Source organism: Neoarthrinium moseri (assembly GCF_022829205.1).
Source record: "Neoarthrinium moseri strain CBS 164.80 chromosome Unknown scaffold45_Wmoseri_CBS_16480, whole genome shotgun sequence".
In the NCBI taxonomy this organism is placed as follows: domain Eukaryota; kingdom Fungi; phylum Ascomycota; class Sordariomycetes; order Amphisphaeriales; family Apiosporaceae; genus Neoarthrinium; species Neoarthrinium moseri.
Genome location: NW_026055159.1, coordinates 15934 through 33940, shown reverse-complemented (window position 1 = coordinate 33940; position 18007 = coordinate 15934). Strand labels below are relative to the sequence as shown.

The window sequence follows — 18007 nt, the reverse complement described above, 5'->3', positions numbered from 1 at the left end:
TATTGTGTCGCGGCATCGACTCCCACATATTGGTTCGACCGGCCTTGCTGCAGTTGTGACTGCGACTGCGTTTGCGGCTGCGGCTGCGTCTGCGGCTGCTGCGACAAGTGCGACGCCCGCGACTCTGGGGGCGAGAGTACTAATGAATGCTTCGAATGGCGGCGCGGTAGGTTTGCCGTGACCCTGGGAGAGAGGTGTGGAGATCGAGTATTAGGTGCATAGTGAAAAGTACGGGGTGATGCGCTCGTGGACCGGGGGGCTATGGGGGACGAAGTCAACATGATCCCCTACGCATCCTGCTTTCTCAGATCGTCTTTGGATGAGGATGTGCGTCTGGCGGAGAGAGGGGCGAGGCGAAAGGGAGGGCCCGGGGTGACACAGGCCCGAAGTTTTTCATATGAAGATGGTCGCGGGCTAGATTGAGCGGTCTCGCAGGATCACAACCCGGCCGCCGTCGCGGGTGCTAGATAGTGAGACAGGCTATTGGGGTGCGTAGCGCACACTGGGCATCAGTCGGAGATGGAGGCAATCAGCGAGGTGTAACTCGTAGTACTGTAAGGGTAGGAGATCGGTTCGAGGAGGGCCAATTGCGAGTCGACGTCCTCTAGCAATGTAGGTTTGGACCTTAGGCGCCCGTTGGTTATTAATATTGGATCGCACAAGGCTCCGTCGTCGGTCGGGTTCAGCGAACGAACGCCGCCGAGCCGCCAGAAATTCTCGATACCTGGCAGTGGGCGGTCCAGAATGCTAACAAGCCTACAGTGCTCCGTCCTGACCCTGGCTGGACTCGACTCAGCCCGACGCTGGAGGCAAGGTGCAAAGGGTGTCTGCCCAGGTAGTCTGGGGTTATGTACGCAGGCAGGTCTGAGGAGGCGCTGATGGTGTCTCGATGATAAGGGTGCCGACACCCGAGCCCACTTGGACCCCCCCCCGAAAAATCCAACACAGAAATCGGCAGACTACCTAAATGAGATGATCATGGCATTTCCATCAGTGCATCCCGGGACCACATGGGCAAACGAGCCCAGCCCAGTGGACCGAACGGAGAGCCAAGATGCTCCAGGGGCCCAGGCTGCCCGCTAACTCAGGCTACGGCCATCAGATGCCGTCGGAGGAGGAGACAACCTATGGGGCCGCTGCCGGGGACTGCCTGTCGCTCGGCGGTTTGACTTTGCATATGACCTATGGCCTGCTGGGACGATGGCGACTGTTCTTTATTATGGGGGTCTGGAAGAAGTTTGCTCGACCGAGGGCTCAAACGAGGCTAGTCAGCTGGCCACGCTCGCCTGCAATTGAGGGGCAGAGGGGCGCTATCTTGCATCTCTGGTCAGTAGGCCACCCACCGTCATGGACTACCAATGACGGCTTGGATTCTCCTGTCCAGCCTGATTGTCTGGCCCTCAGCACGGATTTGCCTGCCGCGACGCTGCGGCCTGTCTACCGTACATAAACGAAGGACGTTGATAGAACCTGCAGATAACGCCCAAGCCACCAACACCATGTGCGAGGTGTATTCCAATTTGCATGTAAGCCAGCCAGCCTTGCGCATCCGCCTCGCACCCAACCGACCCTTGTGGATAGTAGTCCCCTAGCCCTGTAAGCTATAGAGCCGCAGTATCTGTCATTTCGTCATTCGAACGTCAGGACCTGCCATTTGCTATCTATGTAGTTTCCCAGTTCCCTTCCCCAAGACATATCATATCATTCTGTGGGACTCGTGGTACGGTGCCAGGTCACAAGCAGTTCGTGCCCGCTTACTTCAAAGGTGAGGTCTATACTATGTGCTTGGGCCAGGTAGGTGTATACTGCGGCTATTCTATAGACTAGCAATCATCTTTGATGTAAAGCTTTGTCTCTTCACGTATTTACGTATACGTGCCTTTGGAATGGATTATGTTGCCGAACCTCGACGCTATCCACGCAGTCCGGGGATGCATAGCACAAGCATGTAGACAACTGAAGCCGATGCCCGGAGGTTTGTATAGGTAGTTTCCCAGGCCGGGTCTTCAGGCGCACTTTCAGAGGATGAGCTCTGATCTGAGGTGCATCCCCTATTTATCAATCTACATATGTAGTCTGTGCTCCAAGGCTATAGCTTATCCGCTATCTCTGGGTTCTGGGGTAAGGGGGAAAGAAAAAAAAAGAGAAGGGCGCTCGCTCGCGGACAGGGATGAGCTCTGGCTTGGCCGGGGTCTCAATCGCGCCACTCGGGGAGATTTCACTGCGCAGGCGCCCAGCGCCGAGCTCTGGACGACAAGTGCTGAGTGAGTATCAAGATTTGCACCCAACCTCACTTTGGAGAGACATTGCTCAGCATTCAGCCATCTTGGAATGTCTATTGCTACCTAGAAATCGTTCCGCGCGACATCAGGCCTTTCCTGCGCTCCACTTGCGCTGCCTTGAATGCCTTCGTTGCCGGCAGCGATTCGGAGCGACTGGTAGTCTGTGCGATTTACGACGTCACCACGCGCTTCCGAGGCCTCTGCACCAGCCCGCCGACACGATGGCGGTCGATGTGATAGCGCAGCTCAGCAGCTCCCGTTCGGCCGACGATCGACTCGAGGGCTTGAGGATCCTCAAGAACGACATCGTCGGCCACATCCAGAAAAAGGAACAGTGGGTGCAAGTTGGGGTCCTGCCGCCTCTCGTCGCCCTTCTCGACCGTGACGACGAGGATCAGACCACGAAGCTTCACACTCTCCAGCTCCTTGCCAGCTTTGCGAGCGCCGGCCCGCAGTTTCTACCCCCGATGCACTCCTCGGGGGCGTTGCCGGCCATCCTGAACTGTCTGCAAGATCGACGCCCGCAGATTGTTCTGGGTGCACTCCGTATCTTGCGCGACATTGCGGATGCCTGCGCTTCAGCCCCAGCTTCCTCGGCAATCAATTCGACTTCGCTAGCCCAGCTACTTTTCGCCGACGGCCATATCGAATCCCTTGCTGCAATCCTAGCCCAACCAACCCCGACCCGAGACGTTGCCGCACAAGTCACCATTGTAGCACGGCTGATCAGCACTCTGTGTCGAGAAGAAAAGCATCAATACGCGCTCGTCAACTATGGGGTTATCGATGGCCTCGCGACACGGCTGGCCAGCTTCGCGGTTGCTGAGGGGCAGGTTGTCCCACGGGCTGAAGTGATAGCACGTTCAGAGGGCTTATCCGATTTTCTCCCAGCACCTGCAAAATCCGGCATCAGACTGTCAGATATCTTAGGGGCAATAAGCGCTGTTATAACTGACTCAGCGTTTCGTTCGTGCAGACTGTTATACTCGCCTTCGATCCTGGCCGTTTTCCCCAACACAGACACGGAATGGGGCATCTCATCTGCAAGGGTCGAATCCCTTCAGCTCGCGGGGTTGCGGCCAACGAAGCAGAAGGAATATGAGCCAATGGATCTACTTCTTCCATATATGCCTAGCCAACTTCGCGGACAGCCAAGTAATCCAGCTTTCCCTCCCCTCGGCACCAGCGGTCGGTCAACGTCCAGGTTTAATCCAGAGTTATCAGGGTGGACAGGCTCGGCTAACGAGGCAACTGGTGCCGCCGGCGAAGATGAGGAAGCCGAAAGCCCCCTGATTCCGTGGTTGATCAGCCTGGTACGAAATAGAGATGACAGCGAGGCGCTTCTCGCGGCGTCGGTTCTTACCTCTTTATACAAGTGTGGTTTCGCGTATAAGTCACGAGAGACTACACTTGGACTCCTCGTTATCCCAAAACTACTACAGTTACTGGATAATGCAGATATGAGCAATCAAGACGCCACATCCACTCTTGGTTGGGAAATTGTCGAGCAGACGCCGGCTGTTGTAGCCCGTCTCATTACGGATAGCGAGTCCCTGCAGAAGGCAGCCTCTGACTCAAACGCTATCAAAACATTGTGCAAGTTGTTGAAAAACACGTACGACACACCGCTACCGTCAACTCCGCCGCATACTTGGAGCCCTGAGGGTGACTTGCAACCGCCTCCCTTCGCCTCTAGTCCAGAGAGCAGGTTAGGGGAGCCTGGACAGCATCCTTTGCTTGCTCATCGTATCCGAGTTCGGGAAAGCACACTGAAAGCCTTGGGCGCGCTGGCAACCTTCAAAGAAGACTATCGCAAAGCAATCGTTGATCAAGATACAATTGGGTACATTGTGCAATCACTGCATATGTTGCCTGGCGCACCCAAGGAATCCAAAGTCAATGGTAATGATAAAAGCGACAGTCACAGCGAACAGTTTGGCATGAATCCTACAACTGTAATTATCGCTGCATGTTACGCTGTCCGTATGCTTTCGCGATCCGTTAGCATTCTCCGAACTGCGCTGGTCGACAACGGTGCAGCAATACCCTTATATTCTCTACTTCGGCATCCCAATCTCGACGTGCAAGTTGCGGCTACTGCAGCAATCTGCAATCTGGTCACGGATTTCAGTCCGATGAGGGAGACCTTGACCAGGGTTGACATTGTCAAGGTTCTCTGCGAGCATGCACGGCAGTCAAGTCCGGCCTTGCGCCTGAATGCGCTCTGGGCCCTGAAACACTTGGTACACTCAGCTAGTATTGAGCTCAAGAAGAACTGCTTGGAGGAACTACAGTCAGGACGTCTGGTATGGCTCATTTGCGACGACACCGAAGATGAGGCTCTATTTTCCGCAACATCCAGAGGCGAAAAACAAGGGATTCTAGGTAATATCGAGGATTTCGACGAGGAAATGGATATGGACGATCAAGTGCGGTCGTCTCAATCTAAATCTCAAAGCATACCCGTTCAGACGGATAGCCGCATCATCCACGCTGCGAACGAAAGGTTGGCTGCCCTCCGGGAAGCCGAACTGAATCCGGTCCGAAAGGCCCGACAAGATGATTTGGCTATTCAGGAGCAAGGCCTCGGATTTATACGGAACCTGATTGGAAGCTCACACGCCGCTGGCAACGCCGATTCCATAAGTGACACTGCGGAGATGATCGACTTCCTCTTCAACACACTGGGCCAGGATAGGTTTTTCAGTATCCTGGCGTCCAAGATGAAGTCCAAGATGTTGCGTCCTTTAAGTGGCCGACGCAACTCCACAAATAATGCACCGCGCGTGCTTTACCCTCAGGCTAAGATCATCGAGGCTGTTGTCTACATTCTCGTACATATGGCCGCGAGCATCCCCCGGCATCGCCAGTTAGTCATTGCACAGACGGAACTCTTGAAACTACTCGCCGGACTTTTCAACAGCCAAGACCGGGAGGTACGGGTTGCTCTTTGCCACTTGCTGAACAACCTCACTTGGCAAGACGACGCCAATGACGCTCCGGCATGCTCCCAAAGAGCAATCGAACTGAAGAAACTGGGATTCCTGACGAAGCTCGAGTCGCTTGGACACGATGACGAGCTAGACGTGCGGGAGCGTGCGAAGTCAGCCTTGTGGCAGATGAAGCATGGCTACTAGGGAAATGTTGTTGGTTTGTAAAAAGCATGTCTATCAGGCTCGGATCAAACTGCTGCGAGCCTAGAGGGCTGCTTGCCCACGTGATTTCCCTGCTTGTACTAAGATAGTACAATATGCGGCACTGGTTAAGAATGATGAGGTCGGCGTTCGGTTGCATTGATAGAACAAAAGCACATTTTGCGACGGCCGGGGGCCTTATGAGTAACATTGCCGACAGATCGGTCTCGATCATGATGCTACAGAATAAAAGCTCGCATAAGTTTCACTCACTCGTTCGCACATCTACGTCCGCCCTCGCGCAGCGAATAGTTGTCCGAAATGGCGCGATTGGTGTGCTTTCTCATTGAGCGTGGTCGCCGGAATGACCGGGATTGCTTCTTTAGTTAACCACAGTCTTGTCCCAGGTTTCGGACATCGCGGCCCAGATAATCTTGCCTGTGTGGCGTGACAGGTCAGATGTGCAGCTTTAGACATCATCATGAGATACTTGGCCGAGCTCACGCCACGGCAGGGATGAGAAGTTCTAGCTCACTTGCCCCAGTTGTTGCAGCGCAGAGTCATGCATGCATGATGAGGCTCTCTCAAGTGCCGAGTCTCTCTGGACCTCGCGCTCCGACAAAAACCGTCAGTTGCATTGCGAATAGTGTATGGTTGGGGTTCGCCTTGCAATGCGACGTCGATGTGTGGGTTCCCAATCAGAGCTACATCTGCCATGCATTGCAGAAGATCTGCATTGTGTATGCAGTCTGTATAGACTTTTACCAACCCATAAGCTTAGCGAGTGGTCTGACCCAGACCGGACTCGGGCGTGTTTCTGGCAACCTTGGTAGGTCGGGCTGCCATCCCAATTGCACATCCGTCTTTTGACTCCCGAGCCTGCCGAGGACCGTGTCCTGTCAACCGGACCTCTCCCCCGCTCATTCCAACACATGGCTTTGGCTGTAGGGAAAAGGGATTCTGATAGACAGGCCGGAATTGAGCTCCGGATCACATTGCTTCTTGAACTCCCTTGCTGGCAGGATTTCCCTGGCGATGCATAATGACCTGGCGAAGCTCGCGGTGCGCTGGCAAAGATGGGAATTGCTTCTGTTCTACCGCTTCGTCTCAAGTTTCACAGCATACTTACTAGTTACCTAGTCACCAGTATTCCCCGCATCCTCAAGGTAGGTGCAATCGATGACAAACTTGCTTGACGCTCGAGCTACATGCGTGCAACGATGCAATATCACCCTAAAATTTCTCGTCCTTGTGACAACGAGGAGCCAGCCAGCCGTGCTCCGGGGTCCACCCCGGACGGAAACTGCGGGTCGGCCGGACACAACTTTGGCGTGTCGTGCTAGCCCATCGCCAATAGCCATTACTGGGCGGAACTTGTAGAGACTGTTGATTGTTTGGCCTTGGCTCTCGTCGGACACATCGGCTCCCAGCATCGCATCTGACAAATGAGTGGTATCCTTGTCCTGAGAACCAGAGTGACGTGATGAGCGTGCCCGTAGTCTTCCATCGCGCACATATAATAACCCTCTCGCCTGCCTGTCCTACACAGCCTCCATGCTCATACCAATAAAACACCCAATCTGTGCTCACTTGGAAGAGTCCTGTTTCGATCCCGCCACTAAATTGCCACATCGCTTATACACATGCCGTCCATACATACAATGGGCGTGATAGCTCGGGCAAACGAAGCGCTGCAGGTCAACCCCAGCTTCGGGGGAGACTCACTGACTACGAATGGCTCCGACTGGTTGTGGGCAGTGACGGCGATATATGCCTTGTCTTTCTTGATCTTCTTCGCAACCAGCTTCAAGCCCTTCTCTGGCGAGCGCATCTTCCACTACATCTTCACGGTGTCCCTGCTCGTCGGCACTATCGCGTACTTCTCCTGGGCCTCGAACCTTGCTCATGTGATTATCAATGGGCGGCAGATATACTGGGCCAAGTATGTTTACTGTAAGTAATACAGATTGCCTGTTGCCATGTGGATTCGAGACTAACACATTTCAGGGGTTGTGGAATTCCCTGCCATCATCGTCGCGCTTGGATTATTGAGTGGTGTCTCTTGGGCCACCATTCTCTACAATACCTTCCTGTCGTGGATTTGGTAAGAATGATATACATTAAGCTCGTAATGCTGTTGCTTACACTCAGCCAGGGTGATTTCGTACCTCGTCTCTGCCTTCACCTTAAGCACTTACAAGTGGGGCTTCTATGCATTCGGCACCGTCGCTTGGCTTATCCTTGCCTTCAACACCTTGTCCTCTGGAGCGTCTTCCGCAAAGCGCGTCGGAGTATCCGGACACCACTCGTTCCTGGCCGGCTGGACGAACCTGCTGTGGCTTCTGTGGCCCATCGCCTTCGGCGTCTCGGACGGCGGATACACTATCGGCGTTACCCCAACTGCCATCTTCTTCGGCGTTCTCGACGTCCTCTTGACACCTGTTCTGGCCTTTGGCTTCCTCGTCCTATCCCGTAAGTGGGACTATAACAAACTGAACCTCGCTTTTACGCGCTACGGCCGCGTTAACGATGGCGGTCACTTTCCCGAGAAAGCCGCTGCTACCCCAGCTCATGGCGGCGTGTCGACTACTGCGCCGGCACCTTAAACCTCCATCGTCTTCTGCTACGGCTTGAAGGGAATGTTGGACTAGGAGCATATGATGTTGGCTCCCTGAGGCTTCGCGGACATGGTGGACGAGACGCCACAGTCTCTTTCCGATCGTTTTAGTCACTCTTTGATCGCAATGGTTTATGAAGCGGGGCGCACTCGTTAGGATGATACCATCATTTGAAATATGTCGTACGGAATACCGAAGTGACGTGGACTGTGCTTAGGAGGATGATTTCCCGAGATATGATACCATGATTGTTTATCGCGACCTAATGAGGAGAGATTAGTAATGAGAGTATTAATGTCTGATAATTTCCGTGTCGTTACAACGTCAATGTCAATCAGGTGGAAGTATCAAACTAATCAATACTTTCTTCAAGCAACGAATCTACCCTCCCTTCACCATAGCTCAGTTCGACATTTCACTTCAATCAATCCTGTTGTGTAGTTCGAGTGCCAATTGACTATGTTTGCAGAGCTGAATACCAGTTACACTGACATAAATATGTAAATAATAAGTCTTGGACTTGCACACTACCAGTAGGCCTGTATTTCACCGACTCTTCCCACCCACCTTACTCCACGATGTCTTTTGTTAGCTCCTGTCAGTGCCTCGATCCTCTCATTGCAGCCCTGGGACCTTGGTAACAAGAGGCCAGAAATCACATTATGATTCTATCTTGTCCATTCAGCCAATACTGCCCTTTCCTTTGAACGCCTCGTTACTCCGCCACCAGTCGGCCAGACCCCTCCGCACGAGCTCCTCACCGAACCCGGTCATGCTCGTGAATTCCTTGAACCGCTCTCCGTACACCTTGGTCGGCCGGTCATCTCGGACCGGCGCCCGTGTTGGCGGCAGAACGCACTTGAAGATCATCTTTTCCATGTTCCCAACTAGCGAGGCCCATTTCTGCAGCGCTTCCTCGTCCCGGCTCTCTGCGTATACAAGGCCGGGCCGCTGCTCCGTCTTGAACATGACGAAGGGGATATCGCACTTGCGTGCGTAATTCTTGATGGTTACGGCGGATTCGCGGGCCAGGCTGATCCGTTTGACCGGGAGGTTCATACACTTGAACATTGTGTGGTAGAGCGGCGGGTTCATGGTGGCCGAGACGGGGTGTGTCGGTGTGTAGCAGGTATCTAGGGTTCCTCGCACACGATCAACATACTCGCACGGAAATTTATGGAATTGACAACCCAACAAATATAGCCATGCATTGAGTGCGAAATAATATGATTCAGTGACGGGTTGTTTGTATTGTGAACGGTTGAGTTGACCAAAGTCCCCGAAGTCCCCGCATCCACCGTCAGAAGGCTCTCCGTCCCAAGCTGGCGGGGCAGCCTGATGTACATGCAAGGGATTGCCTGTGAGTCAAGCCGAACCTGAGACAATCAAGCTGCTGTGCAAGCCCGCGTAGTATTTGGATTGACCCGCATCATACGGTTGCCTTATAGTAGGACCAAGTTGTGAGCAAAGGGCTGCGCTATAGCAACTATGTCAGACAGACAGTGCACTATTTCGGCAACCTAGCGACCGTTATAATTGATCATCGAAGACTTGCATCTATGCCTACAAGCACAGGCGCTTTACTTGGGCGCTTGCACTGTGAAGTGAGAAAATCCAGAGCGATACTGGGCTCGTATAGACTATGTATACAGCACTTGGTACGGTCGTGTGGCATGAACTTAAGTGGGATAAGTGAGTGGATGTGGATGTGGATGTGAATGTGGGATGATGCAGTTGTGGGCGTGTGGGATAATGAGCTCAGCAAGCCTCAATACGTTGGAAAGAGCAGACCCGGTGGGCTTGATGAGATGCGTTGTGATTAGTCCTCGGTACAATTATCCCCCTTGGCATCTGCAGTAAGCAGTGTGTCCTTGCCGTCTATCTGCCAATGTCGCGCCCTTATTTCGGGATCTTACGAATGGCATCAATGTGGGAACAGCGGTAAGCAGAGACTTCTAGCAAATGTTAGTAATTGCCACACTGGTTCGCTGGGTTGCAGGGTATTATCCTTTTCGTCCTGCTCAAGTCCGTCAGCTGCGCTTTGTAATAGAAGGGGGATGATGCCATTAACGCCAAGATCTGATTGGCCGCCATAGTGGCACTACCCCACGGTGTTGGCATCATGAGTGCCGATATAAAGGCTGGACTTGTTCCTGGAATTATGTCACATCCAATATTCTATTCCGAAACGGATCAGAAGTCGGTAATCGAACATCGGCGAACATACGGCAAACAACCCGCGCCAGGACTATTAGGAGCTCATGCAACTCGCGTCAACTATTGCAAAACAAGCCATATCCAAGTTAGGACGGAACACTAGAGCCACTACCTCGGTATTGCAACTCCGGCAAGCCAGCACAATGACGACCGGCACCTTCAGACACATTGATCTGAGTGCTCTGCCACCAGGTGTTAAACCATGGGCCAAGGTAGATGCGGATGCATCGTCTTTCAAGTTGGCAAACCACAAGCGATCAGTGCACAACCTGAGGGGTCGCGAAAACGAGTTCACCACTGATAACTCAGGTTTCACGGTTTACAACGAACCAGCCAAGGAGAAGACATTCACCAACGAAGCCGACGTCAGAGACGGCTACTACCAGGAGGTTGAGGCACTATTGCGCAAGCGGATACCTGGCATCAAGAAAGTTACCATCTTTGACCACACGATCCGCAGGCGCACGCCGGATTCCCCGCGGGCACCGGTCCAGCAGGTGCACGTGGACCAAACCCCGGGAGCCGCCGAAGCCAGAGTGCGGAGACATCTGCCGAAGGAAGAGGCCGAGGAGCTCTTGAAAGGACGATACCAGATCATCAACGTGTGGCGACCCATCGAGAACCCGGCGAGCGACTTTCCGCTCGCTGTGATTGACTGGAGGACCACAGTGCCAGATGACTTTGTGCCGGTTGACCTGTTGTACCCCAAGCGTGCCGATTCCGTTATGGACGACGATGACCGGGGCAAGGAGGTGCGCCCGGACGAGTCCGCGTGGTTTTCGACCGAGGGCTACGAGGTCCGAGGTGAGACAATGGGCGTGAGCCACAACTCAAACCAGAAGTTCTACTACCAGAAAGACATGACACCGGATGAGGTCCTGCTATTGAAGTGCTATGACTCATTTGGCGAAGGACAACCGTTGGGGAAGAAGGGCATTGCTGTTCGCACGCCTCACACGGCGTTCGTCGATCCAGCGACGCCCGAAGATGCTCCCGGCCGTCAGAGCATTGAGGTCAGATGCTTAGTGTTTTACGAGTAGTAGTAGGTGTGAAACAAAGGACAGGAGAAGTCTTGTAACGAAAGCTGTTGATGACATCGTACGAAATACTGCGGGCTACTGCCGAAGCGCTGAGTTGGTCGTTGATCACTTGAGGAGAGAGAGAGAGAGAGAGAGGGGCTGTATAATCAAAAACAAAAAGATCAACCTCCAGACGCAAATTGAAGCACCCATTCTCCATCCATTCATGTCTTGAAAAAAGGAAGCTCGATTTGAGACAAAACGTATCTGCGCAGATAATCTAGGTTGGAGACACCGCCACAGTCAAGCCACAACAAGGCTCCCGGCGGTACAAATGTAGCCAGGTGTTGTTCCTTGGTTCTCGGAGATAGGTTTAATCAAAGTAACAAAAGATCTGCGAAAGAAAAATAAAACGATGCATCTTCCCAGACTTGACTGACCGACACCATGGCATCAAGGTACGTGTACACCTGTTCTGCGCCAGGCGGCGCGATTCCCTCTTGTCTCCTTGGGGTGCGTCAACTGGTTTGAAACCTGTCGGCCGGGGGGGAACCAGCGGCGCCACGCTCGACGACCAAGAGAAAAGGGGGACGCCGGGGGCGAGGACGCAGAGCAGCGCAGCGCAGCTGCGGTTTCCGTCTTCTACGAGATCCTGAAGTGCTGACGCATCTCGGCACTGTAGCAGATTCGGGAACGCGACGCTTCACCAGCGCGACTCGCGCAGCCAGCTGTTCGAGGGCTACAAAGGCAGCGGCTCCGATGCATCGAGGCGGCAGTACAGCGCCAGCCCGGCCTCCGTAGGCGGCGGCTACGGATACGGCGGGTACCCGGGCGCGAACAACAACGGCAATGGAGGGCATCTGGGCGTCGAGAACAGGGGCTTCAGGCCCGCGACGCCGAACTCGAGGTAAGCTCAGATCGAGACGCTACGCCCCCCGAGGAGTGACGTTTTGGCCGGGGGGGACTGACAAAGGGGGCTTTCTGTTCTTTGCTGTAGGGGCCAATACGATACCGCGACGCTCGACGAGCTCGAGAGCCAGAATGACCAGGAGGTCTCGGGAATCATGAGCAAGGTCAAGGTGCTCAAGACGCTGTCGGTGGCCATGGGCGAGGAGATCCGCGACTCGTCGGCCATGATGGACAAGATGAACGACACGTTCGACACGACGCGCCTGCGGCTGCGCGGCACCATGAACCGCATGATGATCATGGCCGAGAAGACCGGCGTCGGCTGGAGGGTGTGGCTCGGCTTCTTCGCCTTCGTCATCCTGATATTTGTCTACGTCTGGCTGTTCTGATCCAGAGAGACACGAAGACCCCGGGGGAGGCTTTGGCGGCGGCAGCGGCGGAGCTGGGTCACGAACGGGCGGAAGAGATGTGCAAAATGACTTGGCTTTCACGGACTCGGCGTTGTGGCGTGTGTTTGATTGGGAGGAGCGTAGATGCGTTGCAACCCACAGCATGCCGTTCATACAGGGAAATGACACGAAACGCGTATATACAACGTGTGCACATGCGAGCAGGATCACGGTGGGCAGAATCGGTATATTATCTTTTGTAATTTCATGTACGCATAACTTCATGTTCTCATCTTGGCATTAGACTCTGTATCTAGACGACTGGCTTGGTCTAGGGGTACCAATGAACAATGCAGCAAACCAAACGACGACTAATCGATAAAGTGCCCCGGGGTATCATGCTCTCGAAACGCCTATCTAAAGACCTCCAGCGGCTTGCCCGCGCGTCGAGACGCCACCTAGGCACGTCTCGGAACTTGTGGACTGCTACCAAGCAGGCTGCTGCCATCTACGGACAGCAGATCGCTGATGGCCAGACTGTGGCGCGTGGCATCTGAACGTGCAAGGCTGCCTCTAAACCTGACGGAGTGGGGAGCTCGGGCGGCGGCGAAGCTCACCTCGCCCTGGTCATCATCGTCGCTGCTGCTCAGCTCGGCCTCCGTATCTGTATGTTCGTAGCCTCCCGCGCTTTCGGCCTCTGGGATATCGTCGTCCAGATCTACCTCCATGCCCATGTCGGTGCCGTTCCCAACGTCCTCCTCGATCATCTGCTCCTGGTCTTCCTCGTCGACCTCGTCCTCGCCGCCCACGCTCTCTCGAAGCTGGTCATGATTGCGACGCATCATTTGCGTCATGAGGTCTCGCTGGAGCCGTGCCGTCCTGGCGGCCCCGGCTGGCGTGCCAGTCGGTTCAGCCTCTTCGTCGGAGGAAGAAGCGCTGCCATCCTCGTCGCTGTCCTCGTCGCCTCTGCTCAGGAAGTCATCGTCGGCCTCGGGGATATCCTCGTCCAGGTCCCTTGCCCCGTCCAGCTGCACGTCGTCCATGCCGTCACTGCCGACGACATCACGCATGACAGCATCGGGATCGCCGGCAACGGCTATCATCCCCTCGGGAGCGCCGGCAGCCTCTGCTTCGGCGAGCTCCTGGGCCAGCTGCTCACGGCGCATAGCCTCTTGGTGTTCCTCGTGCTCGCGGCGCTCTTCACGTAGCTGGTGCAGGGTCTTGGGTATGCCGGGCGGCTTCAGCCAGGTGCTGCCGAAATGCGAGACATTGTGAAGCCGGCGCTCGAGGTTCTGCTCGTCGGCGCGCAGTCGGGCGAGGGGCGACCTGTCGATGACGTGGGCGTTACGGCGCTGGTTCGAGGGGTGGTGCGGATGGGCGGTGTCTGTTGACGGTTGATGGTGGTCTTGCGGCACACTAGGGTTCCGGGACGACGTGTACCATAAGGAGTGGGACTGGAGATGGCTCCGCGTTAGTCACGAGCGGTCCTGGATGAGAAGTCGGCACAAGACCTACATCGCGAGGCGCAAGGTCCGGCAGAAGAGACAACATGTCGGCGAATCTCAGGGCTCAGAGGCCGTAGTTGGTTCCCACGGGGCAGTCGTAATGCCACATGCCAAGGCAGGTGGGTGTATAGAGCCGAGTTGACGAGTTTCCACTAATGCATACGTACTGCACTGCAGTCGGAATGATATTCGGCAGCTTTGAGAGCCACACGACGTCCACGATAGTCACGATAGTCACGATAGTCACGATAGCGAGGGGAGCTGCTTCATCATGTCAACAAAAACCCCACCATCCGAAAAGCAGGTGCCACACGACACAGGCCCAGCAGCCGGGCACGAGCAAGGGGGCGCAGGGGCGCAGGGGCCATCTTGTCCTGGGCGGGTGCCCGGGTGGGGTAGCGGGGCCCTTTCCCAGCGATTGGAAGGGCCCCAGCAGACCAGACCAGGTCTCACAGTAATTCATCCGTAAGGCGAGTTACATAGTACTGTAACTTATATTAGTTCATCATCACATGCTGGACGACAGTGCAAGTGGTCCAGTTTACTCCATGCTTGAATACATTACCGTCCATATCTAGCTGCGAACTGCCTATAGTCACGGCCATCGTACCAACAAACAAGCACATACTAATCTCCGCATCCCATCTCTGCCTCGCAGCCTGCAGGAAGTAACTTGGTTTGCCCGATGGGGGTCTTGTTGCTCCCTGACACGCTTAACTCACCTGGATGGGCCCTGATCTCCCCAGACCCCAAAGTCCACTGACAAAACGTCCGGGGACGGTCCTGACTCGACGCAAAGCGTTGCCCGTACCACTTGAGACTCCCGGAGTTCTACTACTGCTGATCTGAATCTTTTGCGTGTGCCTGTAGCTGTCTAACGAATCATGTAAGGCTTTACGCCCGTCAGCCGCTGACTGGAAGCAAGGCCGCGCCAGTTGCGGGCCTCTAACTAGCCTCCCGGTACCCGCTTCGCCGGTCCGTGGCACTCGAGTTTCCATGAGGTAACGGAAAGGGCCCTGCAGAGTTGGCTCCCGTCGATCTCAGAACGATCTCAGTCCCTGAAGCCAGTCTGCGCCAGTCAACCGTGGTCAATTTGGCAGCGGTGAGCGCTCGGATTTAAATTGCACGTTGGACAGTCCATTCCGCTCTGCGGGCCAAGACTATCCCGGCGTAGGGCCACCAGTCCCATGCAGTGTGTCTCAGTCTCGCCCAGCGGGATCCATTAGCACGAGCGACGGGATTTTTCGGAACAGAGGGAAAATCTTCTGGTCTCCTGCGGAAGCACACAAGCCTTTCCCGATCGATGAGCTGGCCCGACTTCGTTGTTGAAACCTCTCTGATGTTTTCCGCCGTGTCCGGCCGATGGTACGAGGGAAAAAAAATTCCCAATGCTTGGCGCCGATGTCGGGCGACGCGCCAGGAGACGAACGGGCTGGACTAGACAGTCCGAAGGCAATGCCACCATAGACAAGGGCGAGCGCCTCACAGCGCAGTCATCCCGCCAGGGAAAAATCAAGATGGTCAGCCCAGCGTCCATAGTCTCTTAAGACAATGGGAGGAAGAACGGAGATCATATACTAGAGTACTGTACAACACACGTATCGTTATCAGATATGAGCTACATATATCCCCTGCTTATCTGATCAGATCTCACAACGGCGATGGACGCGGAACTGTAGGCTCATTCATGCCAGTCATCGAGGATCTGTGCTTTCGGCAGCTCTTCCACAACCAAGACCCCTACCAGCTCTTTAGAGTTCGCCAAATGACGTTCGTGTGCTTGTAGCGCAGCCCGTCACATTCTACGAAGGCGCTCTAGCCTTTTAGCCAAGTCGAGATAAGACTCTTGATATATACTTCGTCGACTCTGATTGGCTCTCTTGCAAGTTGACAAGTCTTAATGACAGACCAATGAGCCGAGCATCCCCAGGACCAACCGTGTCACGAGGCCGCGATGCGTTGAGTATAGTGAAATTTGCAGGACAAGACATGCATACGACCCTCTCGCATTGACTCACTGGTCGAATGGAGGACCATGCGCTTAGGATATATTCCGTTATACCAAAATTGCTCCCACCAGTCTTCGGCCGATAGTTGATTGGCCGCCTTGATTCTCGTATGGTTCTCGTATGGTAACTGCTCACAAGAATGAAACCGCAGCGTTGATCACACTCAAAATTGCTTTGGTAGCATCACGACGGTAAAACGTTGCACGTTCTGGGACATGACTGGCTCGCCAAGTCACCGAAGCCGTACGCAAGTCGGCTTCGGGCTGGCACAGGGTTGCCGCCCACCCATGCCGCTGGCCGTTGGGGCTTGCTGTCTAAACAGTGGATGCCCTGCGATCTGTCCCGAGGCAACGGGAGTATGCAACATGCTATGTCTTGCACCTCCCGGATGCAATGGTTGGATTTCCCCTACCTGATCCCTCAAGTGGCGAGTCGGGCACGGCAGTTCGGGTGTAGTAGCACTCGCATTTACTATGTACACCAAGTTGATTATGGTGTTACAACTCTGCTGCGCTTTCTCGTCTCAAACACTTCGATTGTCAGTCCGACCTTCAGCTCGCTGGTGTCGTCGCCCGTTCGCCTGCTCAAGAATAAAACAACCCCCACCCCGCGCAGGACCCTGGCTCGGTCGTGTTTGGACCCTGGCGCTTGCTGAGGCTACCGATGGTCGCATACCCAACACTTGTTCCATCCATGCGAGCACGGCGTCACTGCTTGACGAGGCGACATCGGCCAGGACAGCTATTGAAAACATGCGCTCTGATTGGGCTGGCCCGCGTGGCAGACGTGGATGCTGAACAGCTCCCCACCCGCAGGCTCCAAAATTTTGCGGTTTGTCGAGCTTTGGCTGGGCGAGGGAACCGGCCGGACTTCTGCTGCAGCCTGGGTGGTGCAGTAGTGCCATCCCTGCCACATGCAGGAGCCCATGTGTGGGGTGCAATTGTCTGTCAGCTTTGGGCGATATTCGTGTGTCATTTCATAGAGAGTCCAGAATTCAGGCATGTTGGAACACTTCCGATGAACGGGCCACAGTGAGACTAGCGGCAGTGGGAAGCCAGCTCGGTCGGATCTGGCTTGCCCACCCAGGCTGCTCCGAGCGCTGTTCCCGGGAACACTACTCTGGCGCCGAAGACTGAATTGGTAAGGACCAGAGTCGACAGCAGTAAGCTGACCATATGTGCGAGGAGCAGCCTCCGTACGAATTCCGCGACTGTGGCAAGAGTAGTGATGACCATTACTCACACTGCTCACCGTCTGAGCCATGACTGGTTCGGGGATTGATACTCGGCACTTGTTCGCTTACAGTCTGGAAAGATCAACCTGAATACACCGGTTGACCGGCTGACGTGCACGCTCCCAGCCTACCTGTCCTCAATGGGTTGAGTTCTCATTGGATCGTTGTATACTCGGGCGACAGCCTCGAGTCCACCGGCTGACAAAAGCAAGATTGCGGAGAGCACGGAGGCCCGAGATGATCCATATGCACATCGCAAATTAAAAGGTGGTTGACATTGGGTGAAAGGATTATGAAATACTAGGCGGTTGCACCGGAATCGCTGCTCTCCTACTACGTGCAGGACCCCCTAGTCAACCCAAAGGGGACTATGTAGGCCAGATGCATAGTCTTTGCCATGCGAATCAGAGACAGTCCGACTCCTGGAGAAAGTGGAGGCTGCCCCGCTCGGAACACAGGCCAATAGTGAGACTCTTTAATTTCGACTGGGGTTGGCTGGGTTGGCAAAGTCGCCGTGGTAAGGGAAAGCCGGGAAAGGCAATGCGTAGGGTGACGGGCAAGACGGGCCACACACATGCCTTGATGAACTCTGCCAGCATAGTCATTAGTCCAGGGCGCGTAGTTGATGGCCTGACATGTGTCGGTTAGCCTGCGCGGCACCAAGGGGGGCGTTGCCCGTGTTGCATGTGCT

General features: G+C 54.7%; 6 protein-coding genes across 6 annotated transcripts; 4 read left to right on the top strand and 2 right to left on the bottom strand.

The window, feature by feature from the left end:
• Positions 1–2503: 2503 nt before the first annotated feature.
• Positions 2504–5419, top strand: JN550_009607 (uncharacterized protein; the record flags this gene model as incomplete). The annotated part of the gene is made up of 1 exon (XM_049321697.1): positions 2504–5419. The coding sequence occupies one exon, from the start codon at positions 2504–2506 to the stop codon at positions 5417–5419; it is 2916 nt and encodes a 971-aa protein (XP_049168345.1).
• Positions 5420–7077: 1658 nt separating this feature from the next.
• JN550_009606 (uncharacterized protein) lies at positions 7078–8022 on the top strand (the record flags this gene model as incomplete). The annotated part of the gene is made up of 3 exons (XM_049321696.1): positions 7078–7369; positions 7424–7520; positions 7572–8022. 3 exons carry the CDS (start codon positions 7078–7080, stop codon positions 8020–8022), a joined length of 840 nt encoding a protein of 279 aa, XP_049168344.1.
• A 693-nt stretch (positions 8023–8715) lies between these two features.
• Positions 8716–9129, bottom strand: JN550_009605 (uncharacterized protein; the record flags this gene model as incomplete). Its single annotated transcript, XM_049321695.1, has 1 exon — positions 8716–9129. The coding sequence occupies one exon, from the start codon at positions 9127–9129 to the stop codon at positions 8716–8718; it is 414 nt and encodes a 137-aa protein (XP_049168343.1).
• A 1265-nt stretch (positions 9130–10394) lies between these two features.
• On the top strand, positions 10395–11291 carry JN550_009604 (uncharacterized protein; the record flags this gene model as incomplete). The annotated part of the gene is made up of 1 exon (XM_049321694.1): positions 10395–11291. The coding sequence occupies one exon, from the start codon at positions 10395–10397 to the stop codon at positions 11289–11291; it is 897 nt and encodes a 298-aa protein (XP_049168342.1).
• Positions 11292–11717: 426 nt separating this feature from the next.
• JN550_009603 (uncharacterized protein) lies at positions 11718–12568 on the top strand (the record flags this gene model as incomplete). The annotated part of the gene is made up of 3 exons (XM_049321693.1): positions 11718–11728; positions 11953–12177; positions 12268–12568. The coding sequence occupies 3 exons, from the start codon at positions 11718–11720 to the stop codon at positions 12566–12568; spliced, it is 537 nt and encodes a 178-aa protein (XP_049168341.1).
• Positions 12569–13026: 458 nt separating this feature from the next.
• JN550_009602 (uncharacterized protein) lies at positions 13027–14119 on the bottom strand (the record flags this gene model as incomplete). Its single annotated transcript, XM_049321692.1, has 2 exons — positions 13027–14022; positions 14084–14119. The coding sequence occupies 2 exons, from the start codon at positions 14117–14119 to the stop codon at positions 13027–13029; spliced, it is 1032 nt and encodes a 343-aa protein (XP_049168340.1).
• Between the last annotated feature and the right edge of the window lie 3888 nt (positions 14120–18007).